Source organism: Syngnathoides biaculeatus, chromosome 8 (assembly GCF_019802595.1).
Source record: "Syngnathoides biaculeatus isolate LvHL_M chromosome 8, ASM1980259v1, whole genome shotgun sequence".
Classification (NCBI taxonomy): domain Eukaryota; kingdom Metazoa; phylum Chordata; class Actinopteri; order Syngnathiformes; family Syngnathidae; genus Syngnathoides; species Syngnathoides biaculeatus.
In genome coordinates, this window is record NC_084647.1 from 19,705,863 (window position 1) to 19,724,334 (window position 18,472).

The window sequence follows — 18,472 nt, forward strand, 5'->3', positions numbered from 1 at the left end:
TCTGGGACTTTGGATTTGACAAAGGAGTGGCCGGGATGTCAACAGGACCACAAAAAGTTCACTAAATTGGAAGCCCCCCCCCCCCCCCCCATTCAAAATGTAATTATGCATTTTTGTATTCATTTCTAGGCATTTATCTAATTTGTTTTGTAGTAAATAAAACTGAAAAATCAGTATGTGTGTATATCCATCCATTTTCTTCGTCACTTACCCTCACAAGAGTCTCGGGGAGTGCTGTCAACGGGCAGGAGGCGGGGTCCACCCTGAACTGGTTGCCAGCCAATCGCAGGGGACATTGAGACAAACAGCGCACTCACAATCACACCTAGGGGCAATTTGGAGTGTCCAATTAACGTTGCATGTGTATGGGATGTGGGAGGAAACCGGAGTGCCCGGAGAAAATCCACACAGGCACCGGGAGAACATGCAAACTCCACACAGGCAAGGCCGGGATTGAACCTGGGACCTCAGAACTGTGAGGCCAACGCTTAAGCAGCTGATTCAACGTGTAGCTCATAGCTAATTAAGACACATCCCCATAATAGTTACAATAATAAATGCAGTAAAGGAGCAAGTTTTAGCTTACAGTACTTTAATATGCACGTTTGTGAGCTGTGTGGAGGGCGTCATCAAATGGACAAATAAAATACCAGCAAGTTTCTCAAGGATCATATGGATTTGAATTGCATTTATGCAACTGGGACTTTTATATAACAAATAATTGTTCTCTACTTCACGGGTTACAGTAATTTCGGCTCGTACTCTATTTGGAAATTAGCCACCTCAATAAATGGGGCTTTATTGCACAAGAAAAACACATCAGAACTTCATAAGAACATGATCACCACGAGGTACGCCGTCAGTATGTGGAACAACTGCGAGCTCACATTTGAGCCTCGGGGACTCAGCGGCTTTCCGACAAAATACACGGACGGGTACACAAAATACAAGCTTTTTGTTTTATTAGCTGAATTGAATCATACATCATTTTTTTCTCCATTTAAAAAAAAAAAAAATTCTGCACCACCACGGAGACTCGCGACCAAACAAAATTTCTTTTAATATCATATCAAACTGTCACAGGAGCACGCGTCAGGTTCCCCTCGCATAGTGAACATCTGTGAACAGTTTCGACATCGGATCACTGGTAAGACCTGTGGCCTCTGTAGAGGCTACTGGAGCTGAGGTGTGAGGTGGAACGGGTCCCCGGGTCCCTGTACCGAAAGGTACCCCCCATCAAAGACTCCATGGGGCTTAGAGGCCTGCGAACGGGTGCGCGATCTATGCCGCCGACTGTGGACGCCGGCGGATTGGAGACCGCGGGAGCCGGAGGGATCGGCGGGTCCAGGTTCACAAAAGGTTTGGAGGGAAGCAACGGGAAGCTGATACCGCTGGCGCCGCCTGGTTTGGGGCTCCTGCTGAACGCCGAGTATCCGCTTGCAGCCGGGTCTGACGCCGCCGTTTGGGGTTTGCCGCTTCGCTCGGCACTGGCACTTTTCTGCAGTGGAGGGAGGGGGAATGATGACGGCCTTCTGGAAAGTAGCGGTCAGGCGTTTTCTGCACTTTACAGCGCCAGCCCATGACTGAGTTGTAACCCGCGGCGCTGACCACATCGAAGATTGTGCGAGGACTCATTACCAATAATAATAATAATAATGTGGCCATTTATGGGGAATGAGGTTAGCTGACAACTAAAGATACACAGTTCAGCTGCCAATCCGTGACTTACCTTCTCCTTTTTCTTCTTGTCTTTCTTGGCCTTTTTGTTTTCCTTGTCGCTGTCACTGCAACTTGAGGAACTGGAGCTTGAGGAGCTGGAGCTTGAATCCTGCGCACAAACAAAGTTTGTAAAACAAGAGCAGTGGACACACACACACACACACACACACACACACGCACACGCGCAATGCCACTGAAGTATCCTGCCATCCATTTTCTGCAGCATTTATCCCGACCAGACGAGCTGCGGGACTGGCCGACGGTGCGCAGCAACAGCTCAGGTGGCAGAACCCACGACACCTGCAAAACCAACCTTCTTCTTCTTCTTCTTCTTCTTGCCCTTCTTCTTTTTCTTCTTCTTGTCCTTCTTCATCTTCTTTTTCTTGTCCTCACTACCAGAAGAATCCGAATGCTTGGATGCAAAGGAAAAAAAAATGTGGTTAGCACATTTGGGTTGATTTCCACGGTAACAGCAGAAGTTTGGAGCCAGCTCTCATCGGTAGACTCTGCATCTATTTATGAAAATCGACGAGACGTTATTAGCTTTCATTACACAACTTTTTTTTTTTGTCTGGGTTATTGTACTCATCTGGTGATTAATGACATTTTTTTCAGTCACGCTTTCATGTGTTGGCTCACCTTCTTTTTCTTCTTCTTCTTATCCTTTTTCTTCTTTTTCTAAAGAAACGATTTGTGATTCAATTTAGAAAAAAAAATAGCAATCTAACACCGAAGAGTGTGTCATCTCACCTTGTCACTATCAGAAGAGGAAGAGGAGGAGGAGGAGGAGGAGGAAGAGGAGGAGGAGCTGGCCTTCTAATGACAAAACATCAGAAAGCAACAGAATGATTAAAACCGTAAATGAATATTAAAAACCATTCCGAAGACTTCAATCATATCTTATTCAATCAATTCTGTATGTTTTATTTACCTTCTTCTTCTTCTTTTTCTTCTTCTTCTTCTTCTTTTTCTTTTCATCACTGTCAGAGGAGGAAGAGGAGGAGGAGGACGACGATGAAGAACTGGAATCCTGTCAATACAGCTAAAAGTATCAAATCAGCACAATCAACCGACTCAAAGTAAATATAATCAAATAGAAAGAAGGAATCCACACCTTCTTCTTCTTTTTCTTCTTCTTTTTCTTCTTATCATCATCACTGTCAGAAGAGGAGGAGGAGGACGACGAAGAAGAACTAGAATCCTGTTAATACAGTTAAAAGTATAGAATTAGTATAATAAACTAACTCAAAGCAAATGCAATAAAGATAAGGAAACCACACCTTTTTCTTCTTCTTCTTCTTTTTCTTCTTCTTGTCATCATCACTGTCAGAAGAGGAGGAGGAGGACGACGAAGAAGAACTAGAATCCTGTTAATACAGTTAAAAGTATAGAATTAGTATAATAAACTAACTCAAAGCAAATGCAATAAAGATAAGGAAACCACACCTTTTTCTTCTTCTTCTTCTTCTTCTTTTTCTTCTTCTTGTCATCATCACTGTCAGAAGAGGAGGAGGAGGACGACGACGAAGATGAACTAGAATCCTGTTAATACAGTTAAAAGTATGCAAAGTTAGTGTAATAAACCAAGCCTATTTTAAGAAGGAAAACACACCTTCTTTTTCTTCTTCTTCTTCTTCTTCTTCTTCTTTTTCTTCTTCTTCTTCTTCTCATCGTCACTGTCAGAGGAGGACGATGAAGAACTGGAATCCTGTTAATACAGTTAAAGTATAAAAAAATAGTATAATAAGCAAAGGCTCATTGAAGAAGGAAAGCACACCTTTTTCTTCTTCTTCTTTTTCTTTTTCTTCTTCTTCTTGTCATCCTCACTATCTGAAGAAGAGCTATCAGAAGACGAAGAAGACGAGGAGGAGGAGGAGGAGGAGGAGCTGGAGGAATCCTAAACATGAGATCCAACAATTTATGTACTGACGCATTGATCACATTCTATTGGATGTTACAATTATTTCACTCATTCCGTACAAAGCCGCAAATTTGAAATGCAATAATTGCACACTTGTAGTAAACAAGTGAAACATTTGTGAAAAAAACAGCATTTACAAAGATAATCATTTCATTGCACCCGCTCCTCTAACCTTTGAGTCTCCACTTTTAATAATTAACACCCATGACAATACTGTAGTTACTATATAATAACACACACTTGCAATTGCAATTATCCAGAGATCCACTGTATACCTTCTTCTTCTTTTTCTTCATCTTCTTCTTCTTGTCTTTTTCGTCATCATCATCACTGTCTGAAGATGAACCAGAATTCTATTTTTGGAAATACAAAAAACAAAAACAAAACACGAGCAACAATGAGTACAAGGCTAGATTGACATGTGCCTATTGTGCTCATTTCATCAACACACACACACATCACCTTTTCCCCCTCCTGCTTCTTTTTCTTCAGCTTCTTTTTCTTCTTCACCTGCTTCTCCTCCTCTCCCTCGCCCTCGTCATCACTCAGGTGCCCCTCCTCTGCTCCCAAGAGTTGGAATTACATCCCCCGACCCGAACCGAACCTTGACCGGCTGGCTACTTGATGTGCGCAAATTTACACTTACCACCGAGTAAGTAGGTCACAGATGGATTTTCTGCTGCTTTATACTATTTAAAAAAAAATAAAATTAAATTGTTCAGGCACCATTAAAGTGTACAGTACATAAGGTTCGTGTGAGCGTGTCACCTTGTCAACATAAATATCTTTTGCGCTGTCTCCGATAGTACTTGTCTCTGGAATATTAACTCCTGTGGAGAATCAGCAATATTAACGTTAAAAAAAATGGAGTATGCAAAAAAAAAAAAAAAAAAGTGGGTCACACTCACCGGCCGGTGAATGAGATTCTTGCTCTTCGTCCTGTGAATTACAAATCATAAGTTTTTTCAATATCAGTACATTACCTGACCTTAAGTTTATATTTCACTGATGGGATGTGACTTAATTCCAGCAAAAATACCTCACTATGCTTATTTTTAGACAATTTTGACTTTTTTTCCCCCAGAATTTTCTGCAAAACAAAAACGATACAAGATGTTATTTTATCCCGTCAGTTCATACTAGTTCCATTGGCAGATTTTATTTTTTCTTTTCTCTATTTTGTCCAGTGAAACAACTCTCACAATGGAACTTATTCAAATGTTTCTTTTTGTACAGCGGTGCATAAATACTGACAAGTGATTTTATATTTTGCCTCATCTGATGTTGCTAAACACCAGTTATGATGCAACATGTCCAAAGGATGAAACGCTAAATTTACATGTTAGTCTGTGCAGATCAAAGATGCGAGAATATCCAGCATTGCAACCCGATTTGCATGCCACGTGAGAATATTTCAAATATTGACATTACATTTTTGATACGGTTCAGGAAGAGAAACTAGCCTACGTTTTTGAGGCCTGTACTGTACGTACAACTTCAATCTGCTCTGATTGCTTTCCCAAACTTGAAGCTTTATTTACATCTATACTGTAAAAAAAAAATTAAAATCAATATACCTTTTTCTTGTCTTTTTTCTTATCATCCTTTTTCTTCTTTTTCTTTTTCTTGTCATCATCGCTGTCAGAGGAAGAGGAAGATGAAGAGGAGGAAGAGGAGGAGGAAGAAGAAGAAGAAGACGAGGAGGAGCTGGAGTCCTGCAACAAAAGATTTTAAATACAATAATCAATCTTGTATTTTTATTATTTCTATTTTAAAAAAAGGCAGGCAAAACTACAAGAGAGATATGATTTTTCGTGGTAATTTACTGCAGCCTATTCTACACCAAAAGACTCGAAATTCCCTTTAGGAGAGAATGAGAGTGCGAATGGTCGTTTGTCTGGACGCGCCCTGCGATCGAGCGGCAACCAGTCCAGGGGGGACCTTGGCTCTCGCCCAGAATCAGCTGGGAAATGGATTTGGGAAAATGGATGGATGGATGGATGGCTATCCTAAACCACACTACCTTTTTCTTCTTCTTTTTCTTCTTCTTCTTTTTCTTCTTCTTCTCATCTTCACTATCAGAGGAAGAACTGTCAGACGAAGAAGAAGACGAGGAATCCTGTTAAGTAGAAGTTGATACAAATTAATGTTAAAAGGTTTCATTTTTTTTCCCCATGGACTTCATCATTTGGGAATGTTTTTTTTTCTGCCCTCCAAATACCTTCTTCTTGTCTTTCTTCTTTTTCTTCTTCTTGTCTTTCTTCTTTTTCTTCTTCTTTTTGTCCCTGTCAGATGAAGAGGAATCCTGGGAAGCGAGAGTGGAAATGCTTTTTCAATAAAATGCACGTCTCAATACAATTTTTTTTTCTCATCTCACCCGCTTTAACGGCAACTCCCCAGGAAGTTCCTTTTGTTCATCTGGATAAATGTGGATATCAATACGGCCAGTTAAGTTAAGCAGGAAAAAAAATGCTGATGATCACTTATGTTCATTTATTTGAGCGTATTTTCACATCAGCAAATGATTCCGACAAAACTGGAAAAGTTGAACAAACGTTTGAAAATTGGTTCACCTACCAGTCGGCGGAATGATCACCCTATCCCATGTGTACTCATTCACTACTTTCTTCTTCTCCTCCTTTTTCTTCTTCTTTTTCTTGTCATCCTTCAAGACACCAAAAGCATTATAATTATGGGTCCATTTCATCCGTGCTTCGCCTGCCACGATAGCATCGCAGTCGGGTGTTCCCTTATGGATTATAAAGGTCAAATGATTGACATTTTTCCATCTATTGTGTTCATTCCGGTGTCAAAGGATTGGAAACCAGTTCATTGTTACGACTTGTCTGATCATACATTCCAAATGGGTGTGCGCCTGCCTGCGTTTCCTTTCGATCAGATCGCTCCTGCACGCAGATGCAGGTCACGAGCGCCGCCGAATAGTTTGTCATGATTTAATACATCACAAATCTAAGCAGCCCAACGACTTGAAGTCATACGATATTTCTGGCCGGAGGTGATATGTGTGTGTGTGTGTGTGTGGGGGGGGGGGGGGTGTTACATGAAGAGATTCCCAAAATTTTTTGAACAGAAGCTTTAAACTGCAAAGAAGAAAAAAAACTTGCTGCTTTCATACTCTAACAGAAACATTTTAAAGCCCCACTGACACGAAAAGCATGATTTTTAGTATGTTTTTATTAAAAAAAAAAGGCAGTCGGAATGGACCCATGCGTTTTTTTTCACCACACAACATGATTTTGATATATATATATATATATATAATATATATATATATATATATATATATATATCAAAACCATTATATATATATATATACATACACACGTTTGTAACTCCCGCCATGAAAATCCTCTCGAGGGATTTGTTTTCGAGAAGAAGCAGGAAGTGACATGAACAGCAGACGCCCATTCTGGCGGCCTCGTATGTTTCTATTAGTTTTACCTGCTGAAAGGTAGCTCGTTGTTCCTTCGTGTTAGTCAAAATGTCGGCTCGCTGTATTGCTGGATACGGTTCGAACACTCGGTAGGATATATTTACTCCTCATACTTTACCAAAAGACCCGGTTCGTCGTGAAAAAATGGATTGCACGGGTGCAAAGGACGAGAGCTTTGTGGGTTCCAAATGACAGGTGTATAGGTGTATATAGAGATACTGCAAAAAAAAAAAACAATAGATGGGGGGCAGGGGGGGGGGGGCGTAATCCTCTCAGAACGTAGCAAAAGATCCACGTACGTAAGTCAGGGGTGCTAAATGTGCCGATGTGCCCGCCGGGTTCAGCCGGGGCGGCTCATCGCGGCGTCGCCGGCGTGGTTCATACATACTGTCGGAATAATCTGTTGTTAGTTAGAAGTGATCGGCATATCATCTAAATATGGCTCGAAACGATAGACTAATATGGCCTTGGTCACTTCACTTGGTTGTGAGATGTTCTCTTCTTCGAAAAGAGCTTCCGTGTCCCATAGCAAGTGCCGCTATGTCTTTTCAATGGCAAATGTCCCGGTGTACCATCTGCTGATGACCGCTTGGATGTCGAATGAGACTGCTCATATTTATTTTTTCGTATAGACATTGAAGTGAATAACGGTCTACGTATTTTTATTACAATATCTTTTTTACAATGTATATCGGGATGTCAGTGGGGCTTTAATACAACTAGACTATGACTTAGAACATTTTTTGATCGTCTGTTTGGATGATTTGAAAAGGGTTTGTGCAAATGTGTTGTTGCTGACTTGGCTGAGGGGGGAGTGTGCGCTTCTGAACAACGCCAGGACCATCGTACCTCGCTGTCGCTGTCTGACGAGCTGCTGGAAGAAGATGAAGAGGAGGAGGAGGAGGAAGACGAGGACCTGGAATCCTGGAGAAAGGGAATTATTTTTTTTTTTAACTTAACCTTGTAGAATGTACACAAAATAACAGGTTTATTTGTTTGGAGTTTCGTCGTTGTGAATTGAGATCTTTGTGATTGTTGTAAAAAGGGAAGGGCCCTTTAAGCGTTTGGCAAACACGCACACGTCCGCCCTTTGCAGCTATGCAGACAGTCACAAAGTGCGATTAGTCTGTTTTCTGCAAACACATTCATCACAGGCCCGACCAGTTTACGTTTCCCCGGGTACGGCGCACCCTGAAGAAGCTGTAAAACGCTCAGGTCACCGTCTCGTAAAATAGATTCCCATTTGAAAAGCAATGTCAAGATAACCTTGCGATGACATCGCTGCTCTGTTTCTTCTGACAGAGTAAACCATTAAATCTTCAGCACCTTCACCTCAATCAGAACAGACTCATTTTTTGTTTTTTTTTTACATTTTGATTTGAGTTGTATTTAGATGCATGTATTAATTGTGACAAATATTCCATGTGCCACGCCTCCACCATATTTGGCGGAAATCAGTCGAGGAGTTCGTGCATAATTTGATTTGATTTGGAAATCTCACTGGCGGACGTAAGAATGTTCTCGAGATAGATACGTACTTTCTTTTTCTTCTTCTTTTTCTTCAGTTTCTTCTTCTTCTTCTTTTCCTTCTTGCATTCATCTTCGCTGTCCGAGGATGACGAAGAACTGTCACATGAGTACGTTGCCTGAAAATGCAAAGTGACACGCACGTCATCAATGTTGCCCGATAGGAAAAACAGCAGAATTCCTACTTACTGGGCCACCTGCAGGTTCTGTCAGGCGACTCCGGTCGCCATCATCGCACTTCGGTAATTCTACAGGCTCGGTTTCCTCAGTGAGAGACCCCAAACGAGCGGGAGGGATGACTGCCGGTTCCTCTTTACATGGAGCTCCAAAGGGAGCTGTGGTACACACACAAGTTCGGATCACATCGCCGCCGACCGGCTTGAACCGGAATTGACGTCTTCACAATTGACCACGTGCGGAATTACTGCAAACAGTTGACTGAACTTTCTTTATTGTTTCGGAATCGGCGTGCACGACGCGGCCCTTTAAAGATAAAAAAAAATCCACACATTGTTCCCTGGAAAGTGAGAAACTTCCGCATGCAATTTATAATAAACCTCAAGAATGAATTAATTGCAGTATGAAAATAATTCCTCGTGCCCCACCCCTCTCAACGGATGAAAGAAACGCCCAATGTCCTTTGTAACTCTGCAATAAAATGGCAATATTCCTCCTGAAATAGTTACTGATTAATTTTTTTTTTAAATGCAGTTGTGTGACATTTTTCCTTAAGTCTAATGATGAGCCTCAAATATTTCTCGATGAAAAAAAAAAAATAAAACCTCAATTGAATGAGCCAACCTTCAGTGAGAGGGAACTCCATTGGTGTCCTCCCTTCTCCTGTGCCGTGGAAGCCTCCCAAACGCACCCTCGGTCCACTTTGAACAACTCAGGTGAGTGGATGGGGGCGGGGTCTTCAAGTATGTGGCAAGTTGGGCACAGCAAAGAAAAATGTCAAAATAAATCAAAGTGCCATTTCAATTCAATTTAAATACCAACAAGGTCGATACACAGCAGACAAACCTGTGTTTCTCTATGAATGTAGTTATTTTTATACATTTCAAATAATAATGCTATGCGTTTTACAAATAGAATGGGTGTGTATGTGCTTTTATTTTGAAAACTGTGGAAACTTTCACCTGTGCCAACAGGTAATGCTTGTTCCATTACTTGTGGGGGCAAGGTTGTATCAGTCTGAAACAGGAAACGCGGCTTGGGTTAGGGTTGTGTTAATAACACAGTTTGTGATAATAACTTCCTACGTTAGCATATCATAATTCTTGAGTTGTGCATTAATTAAAAAAAAAAAACGATTCAAGTCTGCTGGAGTAAATACAATACTACGACAGGAACTTGTAAATGCAGAAACCGGGATTATTGAGCACCTAAATTATAACATAGTACGTGGATATATTATATATTATATTGCAACTGGTCAGTGCGTTGGCCTCACAGTTCAGAGGATCAGGGTTCAAATGCCAGCCCCACCCGTGTGGAGATTGAACATTCTCCCCGTGCCTGCGTGGGTGTTTCTCTGGGCACTGGAGTCCCCCCCCCCCCCCCACATTCCAAAAAACATGCAACATTAATTGGAAACTCTAAATTGCCCCTCGGTGTGATTGTGAGTGCGACTGACTGGCAACCAGTTCGGGGTGTACCCCGTCTCCTGCCCGATGACAGCCGGGTTAGGCTCCAGCACCCGTGCGACCCTTGTAAGGGTAAGCGGCTCCGAAAGTGTATGGATAATCCTTTATACAGCAATGTAATTATTTTTTTACAAAATTGTGTCCTTCCAGCTTCCGTACTTGAGGGGCCACTTTCGACGGAAGTAGTCAAGTGAAAGAACCTACGTCATTGGAAACAACTGAGATTCCGGATTTGTAAAATAAACTTCCAGTGTAAAAGATAATTATATGTTAATTACAAAATAGGGATTTGATTGATTTAGGGATATACACTTGTAGCATATATTATTTGATATTAGAGTAGAAAAAAAGCATGTATAGTGTATTTTACTTCAAAAGAAAACAGACAATTTAGGAAACGTGGATTTTATTTTGTAGGTATATAAAATACTTCCGTTGTTAATCTTGTTTGTCGGCGCTCGTTGTCACCATCATCTTCATGTGTTAATCGAAAGACTGCTTGGTTTGTGTCACAAAGTCGAAAACTACGCTTGCCGTCTGCAACGTAGACAACCGACTCAGCGTGAGAAGCACGTTATTGTTATTTTATTTTAATCAAAATTTTTTTTTGGCGGCCGCATCATCGTTGAAGGAACATATTTTCGGGGTTCCAAAAGTCGCCTCCGTTGTCCTCCCGTCGCCGCAGGAGCCGCGACTCCATGGGGCTGAAGTTTCTCCCCCCTGGATGAGTGACGAGCATGCCGAGCCACACAGTGGCCGTGCTGGCCGCGCTCTGGCTGACTTTCTGTCGGTACGCCGTCTCCGACGACCCGAGGACACACTGCGACAATGGCAAGGTGAGCTTATTATACTGTTCGACGGTGAAACTCGTTGTTGTGTGCGACTAATCAAGCAAATCCTGAAAATTAATAGGTTACTTTGTCTGTTGCATAGTTTCATGTGGAAAGGGACCTGGCCACGGATGCTGTCCTCTTTGGCTGCGCTGTTCCTGATAGGTTCGATTCCACTCAGGTAACCATGGATACGGGAGATGCCATCAACATCATCCACATTCGCTGGCGAGATGTTGTTATGCGCTCGGATGCGGTCAAGGTCGACACGTTGCCCGATGGAATTCAGTCACTTCATCCCTCGAGCAGCCCAAACTCAGAGTTCAGATATTCCGATATTTTATACCAGCATCATCAGAATTGACTCAATTTCAAATATGTCACTTTGAATGGTTTGCGTGGTAAGCAGAGAAATATATTACACTTGAGAGTGTGTGAGTCTCAGGATGCACATACCACGGAAAGCCGACCGGCGTTACCTTTTTGAATCGCTTGACTGTCGCGGGACAACGACAAGTTGTGTTTGTTTAAAAAGTTACAGAACCCGTTTGAAGAAGACAGTAAAATGTCAATGGTGAAACCGAAATGAGAGCAGAGCGTACCTTATCTTTTTCCTAGTAATCAGCAGTTGCATAAATCTATTGCATGCTAACGGTGTCACTGTTTCTCTCATTACTTTGGTTGGCATGTGCCGCATCATGAGAAAGTCCACATTGTTGTAAACTGCGCTCACGGTGCGGTTTTAGCAAATATTCCTCCTTTGCTCTTTCCAGAGGCTCCCCAGTGTTGACACAGTGTACGAAGTTGAGGTGAGCAAACACTAAAACTGTCTTAGTGTGAAACCCACGAGCTGCGATTGCAGTGGCGAAAGGTCACGGTGCATTCAATATTCCGTGAACTTTGGCGCCGCTTCGTCAAAAAGTCACTGGTAGTACATTTTAAAGGGGAAATCCAGTGGTTTGCACTAACAATGTATCCATTAGGTCATGTAATATGTACTCCATTTTGACAATATGATGATGTTAAATCCTCTCTCATTTAATAGTGTTTTGAGAAGATTTTCATCGATAATTTCAAATTTTCAGGGGCGCTGCTATTTTCGCGAGTCACATGACCTACTTGCGCGGATGTGACGTGTTACGTGCCATTCCAAATGCTCGATTAGATGGGACACCATTTATGCCCAGCGCTGATTTCTTGGATTTATCCTCATCTGATGAAGAAATAGCAGTATCGCTTGATCGGGAAGACAGAGGAATACTTCCATAAACAGCTGTGAGTGGCACAGCTCTGGGACTCGGGGGAGCGAGCTCACAGCTGTGCCGCTCGCGGCTGTGTATGGAAGTATTCCTCCGTCTTCCCGATCAACCGATACTGCTCTTTCTTCATCAGATGAGGATAAATACAAGAAAAATCACCACTGGAGCCTTTGTTGCGGCACGTAACACGTCACATCCGCCCACGTAGATCATGTGACTCGCGAAAATGGCAGAGCCCCTGAAAATACATAATTGTCGATAAAATTCTTCTCAAAACGCTATTAAATGAAAGAGGATTTAACATCACATTGTCACAATAGAGTACACATTACATGACCTATTGGCTACATTGTTAATGCAAACTAGAGGATTTCCCCTTTAAGTCCGTACATCATGAATCCAAAGCCTTAATTTCACCGCTCAAAAGTAACTTAAGCTCTAGTTTCTGGGTCTAGCCCACAGGACTTCGACTGATATGTGGTCTTTTTTTTTTGTAAACAGCCCGCCAGGCAAGTGTGCATGAATGAAGCCATTTCCTACCGTCACAGGATCCCCAACAGGTACAACTGCGCAGAGAAAGAAGCAACACACGGTTACCTGGCGTTGTTGAATTTTAGGTTGCAGGACGGCGATTTGGCGGTTAGCACGCCTGCCTCGCAGTTCTGAGGTTCCAGGTTCGACGTGTTGTTTGAAGCAGACTGAAATTATGCGCCGCCGGCAACAGAATATGAATCATTTCTATTTGACTCAAAACATTTGAATCATTGCTCAAGCACTCAACCGGTACCGTGTGTATTTTCCTCTAGTCTGAATATGTAAATGTTATTTGAACACTTTTACATTACCCTTAACTGTTGAACAGATTTAAAGCCAACCCAACAAATTAATTGACGTCTTTAAATTTGAACTCAAAGATTTCTGGGCATTCGTGCAGCACTTGTGATTAAAGTGTAGTCGTTCTGCCGTTGTTTGTGTGCCTTGCAGCGGTGCGTTCAGGCCGGTCGGAGCACAGAGCGGCGAGTATTTGTACTGCCCTCCTCAACGGTGGCTTTATAACCTGCACGTGAGTCTTTGCGCTGTGTGTACTCAAAGTTTTTGGGGTGCAGCAGTTATTCATTCTGTGATGTGCCAACAAGTGAACTCGAGCATCTTGACTAACATCCGACGAGCACATCAAGCGCCTCACGCTATCCGTTCATAGAAATAGTTTTTGCTCTTGACAGATTACATATTTGTTCTCTTTTGGACACGTTTGCGGTGCGTCTACCAGCACGGAGCTGCCATCTTGCTCTACCATCCCTGCGCAGCCTCGAGCGAGCGCATCCTCGCGTCCGCCGTGGCCCGCTCGTGTCTGTGCGACTACGTGGTCACTCCTCACCCGCATCTTAACGAATCCACGGTTAGGGAGGCCCTCGTTGATAATTTGCGAAAGAAATGGCGAAATTGGCTGATTTTGTTTTGCTGCTGTGGATTTTTGCACTCACTTCGGCGTTCAGCCAGTAGCGTTGGTGTCTTGGGGGAGAACGTTGGAGCTTTCCACGGCGGCCTCTTCGGACCTATGCGATTGGCTGCAGGGCAAGACGACCTCAAGCGATCACGCCATTGGAAAGTACAATTTCCTGTTGACCCGCGCAGCTGAGCGCCGGGCGGAACGCTGCAAAGAACGAAAGGTTTGACTTTGAACTTTTTTTTTTTTTTGTATGTCAATTAAATTACATTTCTTTTAATTTACCCAAATCCACAGGAATCAGTGCGGCAGTGCTGTGAGGAGATCATCTCGTTGTGGCTGAAAGCAACGATACAGTCTGAGAAAGATTCCCCTGTGGAGAAGAGGAATGGGCAAAAATTTCCAGGGGAGGGGAGGCAGAGGCAGGAAAGGGCCGCTGTCGCGCCTCCACGGGAAGACGTGAAAGCAAACGCAACATTCCAGGTGTCCGGTGAAATGAAAAGTATTCCAGGGTCTACACACAGGACGCGACTCGTCGAGCTTCCCGAGACTGATGCGCGGAACGGTTCTCAAGTTAAAAACGCAACAGCGGAGCAGTCTTCTAAAGGCAGCTCCACTGCGCTTGGAGACACGGTGCAAAATGGAGTCATAGATGTGAGAGAGAGAGAGTTGGCGCAGGGAAGTGACTTGCGCTCATTAAAAGGGAGAGCTGAGTCGGCGCCCTCAAAACAGCCGGTTAGCGACGCGGCCGAAAACTGTGACGGTTGCACGCCGACACGACGCTGCGACTGCGTCAAGGATGCCGAGGGCCGAGGAATGCCCCAGGCGCATGGCACCCCGCCAAGGCCCGCCAGGTCCAACGAGGCGGTGTGGGCCGCGGCGGCGCTGGGCTTCCTGCTGGTTCTCCTCACGCTGTCTGTGCTGCACACGCGGCTGTACCGCCATTGGAGGACCATGCCCAGTCTTTACTGGCACGACCCAAAGCAAGACTACGACAGCGTGGCAGGTTGGTAGCTGGGTACGCTTCCAAAGGCCTCGGGTTTGACGTTTTCTGCTTGTACTGTAATTTCCGGCCTATAAGCTGCGACTTTTTTTCCCCACACGCTTTCAACCCTGTTTATGCGGCGATGCGGCTAATTTGTGCAGTGTTTCTAACGGCCGCAAGGGGGCACTCGAGCGAAAAAGGTTAGAGTGAGACTGGTGGAATATATGTGCAGAGGAAGTGGATTTTACCGGTCCAGCCCTGTTAGCGCTGCGCTAGCGTGTTCCTGTCGTGTTTCAGTGATTTTTACCAGATACGCTCTGTAGGCCGGGAATCACTGTAGTTTTCTTTGAACCACCTTCGTATTGATATTCACGTATACAGTGATCAAAACTCTGCACTAGTTGACATCTGCACGCTATCTTTTTATTAATAGTGATTTTTGTCTTCTAGACGTTATCCACAGAAGGCGGCAAATTGCAAAGTGGCGGCGGAATAGAGGCCGAAGACAAGAGTGCGCCGTCCTGCTAAGCTCCTCGAGTTCCGATGAATACATGTAGACAAATGAAGGAATCAACTTGTACTTTTGAAGAAGTGTCGTACTGTGGTTTGCACAGGCAGATCGTGGTACAGCCGCATTACCAAAAGGGACAGCTTGTAAATTGCACAGTAAAGAAAACTTTTTTTTTTTTTTTTTTTTTAAACAGTCCAATCACACCAATTTTGACAGTTTCAAGGTTTTTATATTACATTGGCTTTGAATACATTTGTGAAGCAATTATGTATTCAATATTTCTTCTACCGCTAGACATTTTTGCTGAGTCATACTTTTGTATTTTTACTTTTCAAAGTGTAATATGCGAGTTATACTGTAGTTCATCCCTGCTGACCACCAGAGAGCATTGCGGAATATTCCGTTAATGCAAGCAAAGTTTGTATATGCACGCCAAAAATGTTACGTGACCATGATGTCGCCCCAGGAGGAAAGAACTGATGTCCCAGCAAGTGGCAATTCTCAAGACTTTGAGCCCCTGGCAGGTGCAGATCTGCGTTCTTGTTCGGCAAAACGTGTCATTGAGTTTCAGGTGTTGTCAGTCAGTACACCGTACCCGAGCTGGCGCCCAGGAGGTGCCCGTGGGACTCTATGGCCAGACTTCCCTTTCGTGCATGAGGTTTTGTCGACTTCAAACGGTATTTAGATCAGACAATACTGCTTGCATGTTCTGTTTACCACTGGTGTTCGTTTATCTGAGCAGCTTTTGTCATTTTTTATTTTTTGGGAGTGGGGGCACGGGCTCTATGGTCTCCATGCAGCTTTTTACTTACTGGATCCACGGATGCCCTTCTTATCAGGTGCCGAACCAGCCTCTCCCGTATATGTTGTTATATGACCAGGAGTGTTGGCACATCTCCAGATTCTACAATGTCGTGGTTGTCAGTTCCCCATTGACTGAACATCTTTTTGTGTTTTTAGACACTTTTCAGTAAAGGTTCATATCTGGGATGCCTCATGATAAGCCATGCAGTGGTTTTCTGTACTGCCCTCTGGCGGTCATTTGGGATTCATTGAACACGTTACATTTTGAACTTTTGTTTTCAGTAACACTGCCCGTGTGCATTAAGTACAGATAATGGGAAATTGTTACACATGTAACTTGATTGAAAAGGAGTATAAAATTTTGGGAAAAAAAATTGTCCTGGAACTTCGTGAAATGTGGAGTAACATGGGAAGTATGTATTTTAAAGGAAAAGCTCAACCAACTATGAGGAAGTCAAATGATGGGAAGTTTTTTTTTTTAACAATTATTTTATGAATTTCCCCATTGAGGATTTGTGAATGTTAAATCTGAGATAATCTGCAGAAAACCATTTGAAACAAATTAAATGTTTTTTTTTTTTTAGCTTGAAATGTTTTGATGACTGACAATAGTAATTTGTATAAATAGGAGAAATGCATACCGCCACATTCCTACTGGTTGTTTGCAGTAAAAAATAGACACCAAGTTGATCATGTACCCGTTTCCTGTTTTATAGTGAGGGTTTATAGTCATAAATTCTATTTGTAGTTAGGTGAGCAGAGATGGTTGGGCCATACAGGTAATCCTGGTATTGCAAACAAGTTCTGTTCCAATAGTTTGTGCACCGACATCACAAAATCACGTGACTTCCCATATTGCTGGTCAAACAAAGCATTGTTGCAAGTTAACTCTGTTAAAAAGAAACGAAAATACATCCTATAGCATGACATCCAGAGTTTTGTCTGATACCGTAAAACATTTAGAAGGTGATAATAAATGAAGGTACATGGAAAAATGAGAGACCCATATTTAATGCCGAAGTCGACATATTCGCCAATAAGAAATTGGCCTTTTAATTGGCTTCCGCTTGTCTTCGACAACTGGATCGACATGTATTTGCTGAGTAAGTCGTCAAGATTTACACGGAAAAGTTTGAAAGCATATAAGTCTGGACGCCTACAAATATTTCGGTGCTGGATCTGTTCTCAGTCAGGAATAAATCCCACATAGTGACAGGAGACGGCTCGTGAACACGGAAGCGTATACAACTACATGTTAACCTTTGCCGGAATCCAATCTTTTCAGCTAGTATTCAATACAAATGCCAATATTTAAATAAATGACCCCTGGTTTCACGCAAACTCTCATTCATTAACTACGATTGGAAAAAAAACGGACAGTCATCTCCACGGAACATACACGGAAATGATTGCAGCTACATGTTAACCTCTCTGCTGTGACAGACGGTTTATTTTCTTCTTTAAAATACGCTTTGTTCTAAAATGACCCAACTTGGCGTTATAAATACTTCTTGATAATTCAAGATTGAGAAGAATAATTCCTATCTGAATTGAATCAATCGCTACACAGGTGTGTGTATTTTGGTTGGGCACCATCCATCATGTTAAGTTGCCGAAATCCATCGATCTTTTCAGCTGGTCTTCCGTAGAATGATCTCTTTGAATATCTGTCTCGTCTGTTGTGACAACCAAGAGCACAACAGTTCTCGGGTAATTTGAAAAATCTGCTCTGGTTCAACGGCTCCCGCGGTGCAGAGCAGCTCGGTTTGTCTGGCAATATGGCGCCGTGCAAACTGTGACGTCACGTGCACGAGCTCTATAGTGGTAATGTAAATGGAGGTTCATCGCAAGTCGGATTTTACCATTAAAGTCAGAATTTACGTCAAAATACTTTATATACAAAAACAAATACATTGAAATAAAAAAATAAGATGCTGTACTTACCATTACTGCTGAGAGGTGGATGGAGAAGAAGGGGAGACTGTGCTTAGCTACTGCAAGGGAATGTAAGCAGCCTCTCCATCTCGACAAGTATCAAAGAAAGTTGTTTTGTGATCACTCATGTATCCGACATCGGAACGGAACCCTTCACGTGCACTAATATACGGGATTTGTCTTGAATAATTGTCACCACGGTCAACCGACTGAAGCCTAACTCTTTACCGATGTTCGTCAGTGTCTCTATTTTCTCCGATCTTTTTATGATCTTGAGCTTCGTTTCCATGGTAATGGATTTTCTTTTGGCTGCAGAAGCATTGCTAAAAGACACGGCTTTCTTCTTTGGGGTTTTAATGTCTAAAAAGGAGGGTGAAAAATGCGAAGATACTCCTAACCCTAACAAACACGGACGAGCACTGTGCAGATTAGCA

At 42.8% G+C, this 18,472-nt stretch overlaps 2 protein-coding genes across 7 annotated transcripts; one reads left to right on the forward strand and one right to left on the reverse strand.

Moving 5' to 3' along the window:
• Window positions 1–624: 624 nt before the first annotated feature.
• Window positions 625–9,535, reverse strand: LOC133505267 (uncharacterized). 6 transcript variants are annotated; one of them, XM_061828341.1, is made up of 26 exons: window positions 9,423–9,535; window positions 8,811–8,956; window positions 8,633–8,740; window positions 7,944–8,018; window positions 6,218–6,305; window positions 6,018–6,058; window positions 5,862–5,945; window positions 5,664–5,759; window positions 5,218–5,355; window positions 4,680–4,730; window positions 4,549–4,579; window positions 4,409–4,470; window positions 4,287–4,329; window positions 4,103–4,200; window positions 3,916–3,993; window positions 3,497–3,616; window positions 3,332–3,427; window positions 3,239–3,261; window positions 3,000–3,060; window positions 2,834–2,920; window positions 2,651–2,749; window positions 2,470–2,535; window positions 2,359–2,397; window positions 2,033–2,131; window positions 1,730–1,828; window positions 625–1,532 (listed from the first exon to the last, which is right to left on the reverse strand). In XM_061828341.1, the coding sequence occupies exons 1-26, from the start codon at window positions 9,442–9,444 to the stop codon at window positions 1,173–1,175; spliced, it is 2,310 nt and encodes a 769-aa protein (XP_061684325.1). In that variant the 5' UTR covers window positions 9,445–9,535; the 3' UTR covers window positions 625–1,172. The 6 variants fall into 6 exon arrangements, with proteins under 6 accessions (XP_061684325.1, XP_061684321.1, XP_061684323.1 ...); XM_061828337.1 differs by having other exon boundaries at window positions 2,470–2,532; window positions 3,000–3,086; window positions 3,166–3,261; XM_061828339.1 differs by having other exon boundaries at window positions 2,036–2,131; window positions 3,000–3,086; window positions 3,166–3,261.
• Window positions 9,536–10,750: 1,215 nt separating this feature from the next.
• tp53i13 (tumor protein p53 inducible protein 13) lies at window positions 10,751–18,449 on the forward strand. Its single transcript, XM_061828402.1, has 9 exons — window positions 10,751–11,103; window positions 11,201–11,278; window positions 11,871–11,906; window positions 12,858–12,916; window positions 13,341–13,419; window positions 13,627–13,755; window positions 13,853–14,026; window positions 14,101–14,809; window positions 15,239–18,449. Exons 1-9 carry the CDS (start codon window positions 11,005–11,007, stop codon window positions 15,343–15,345), a joined length of 1,470 nt encoding a protein of 489 aa, XP_061684386.1. The 5' UTR covers window positions 10,751–11,004; the 3' UTR covers window positions 15,346–18,449.
• Window positions 18,450–18,472: the final 23 nt, after the last annotated feature.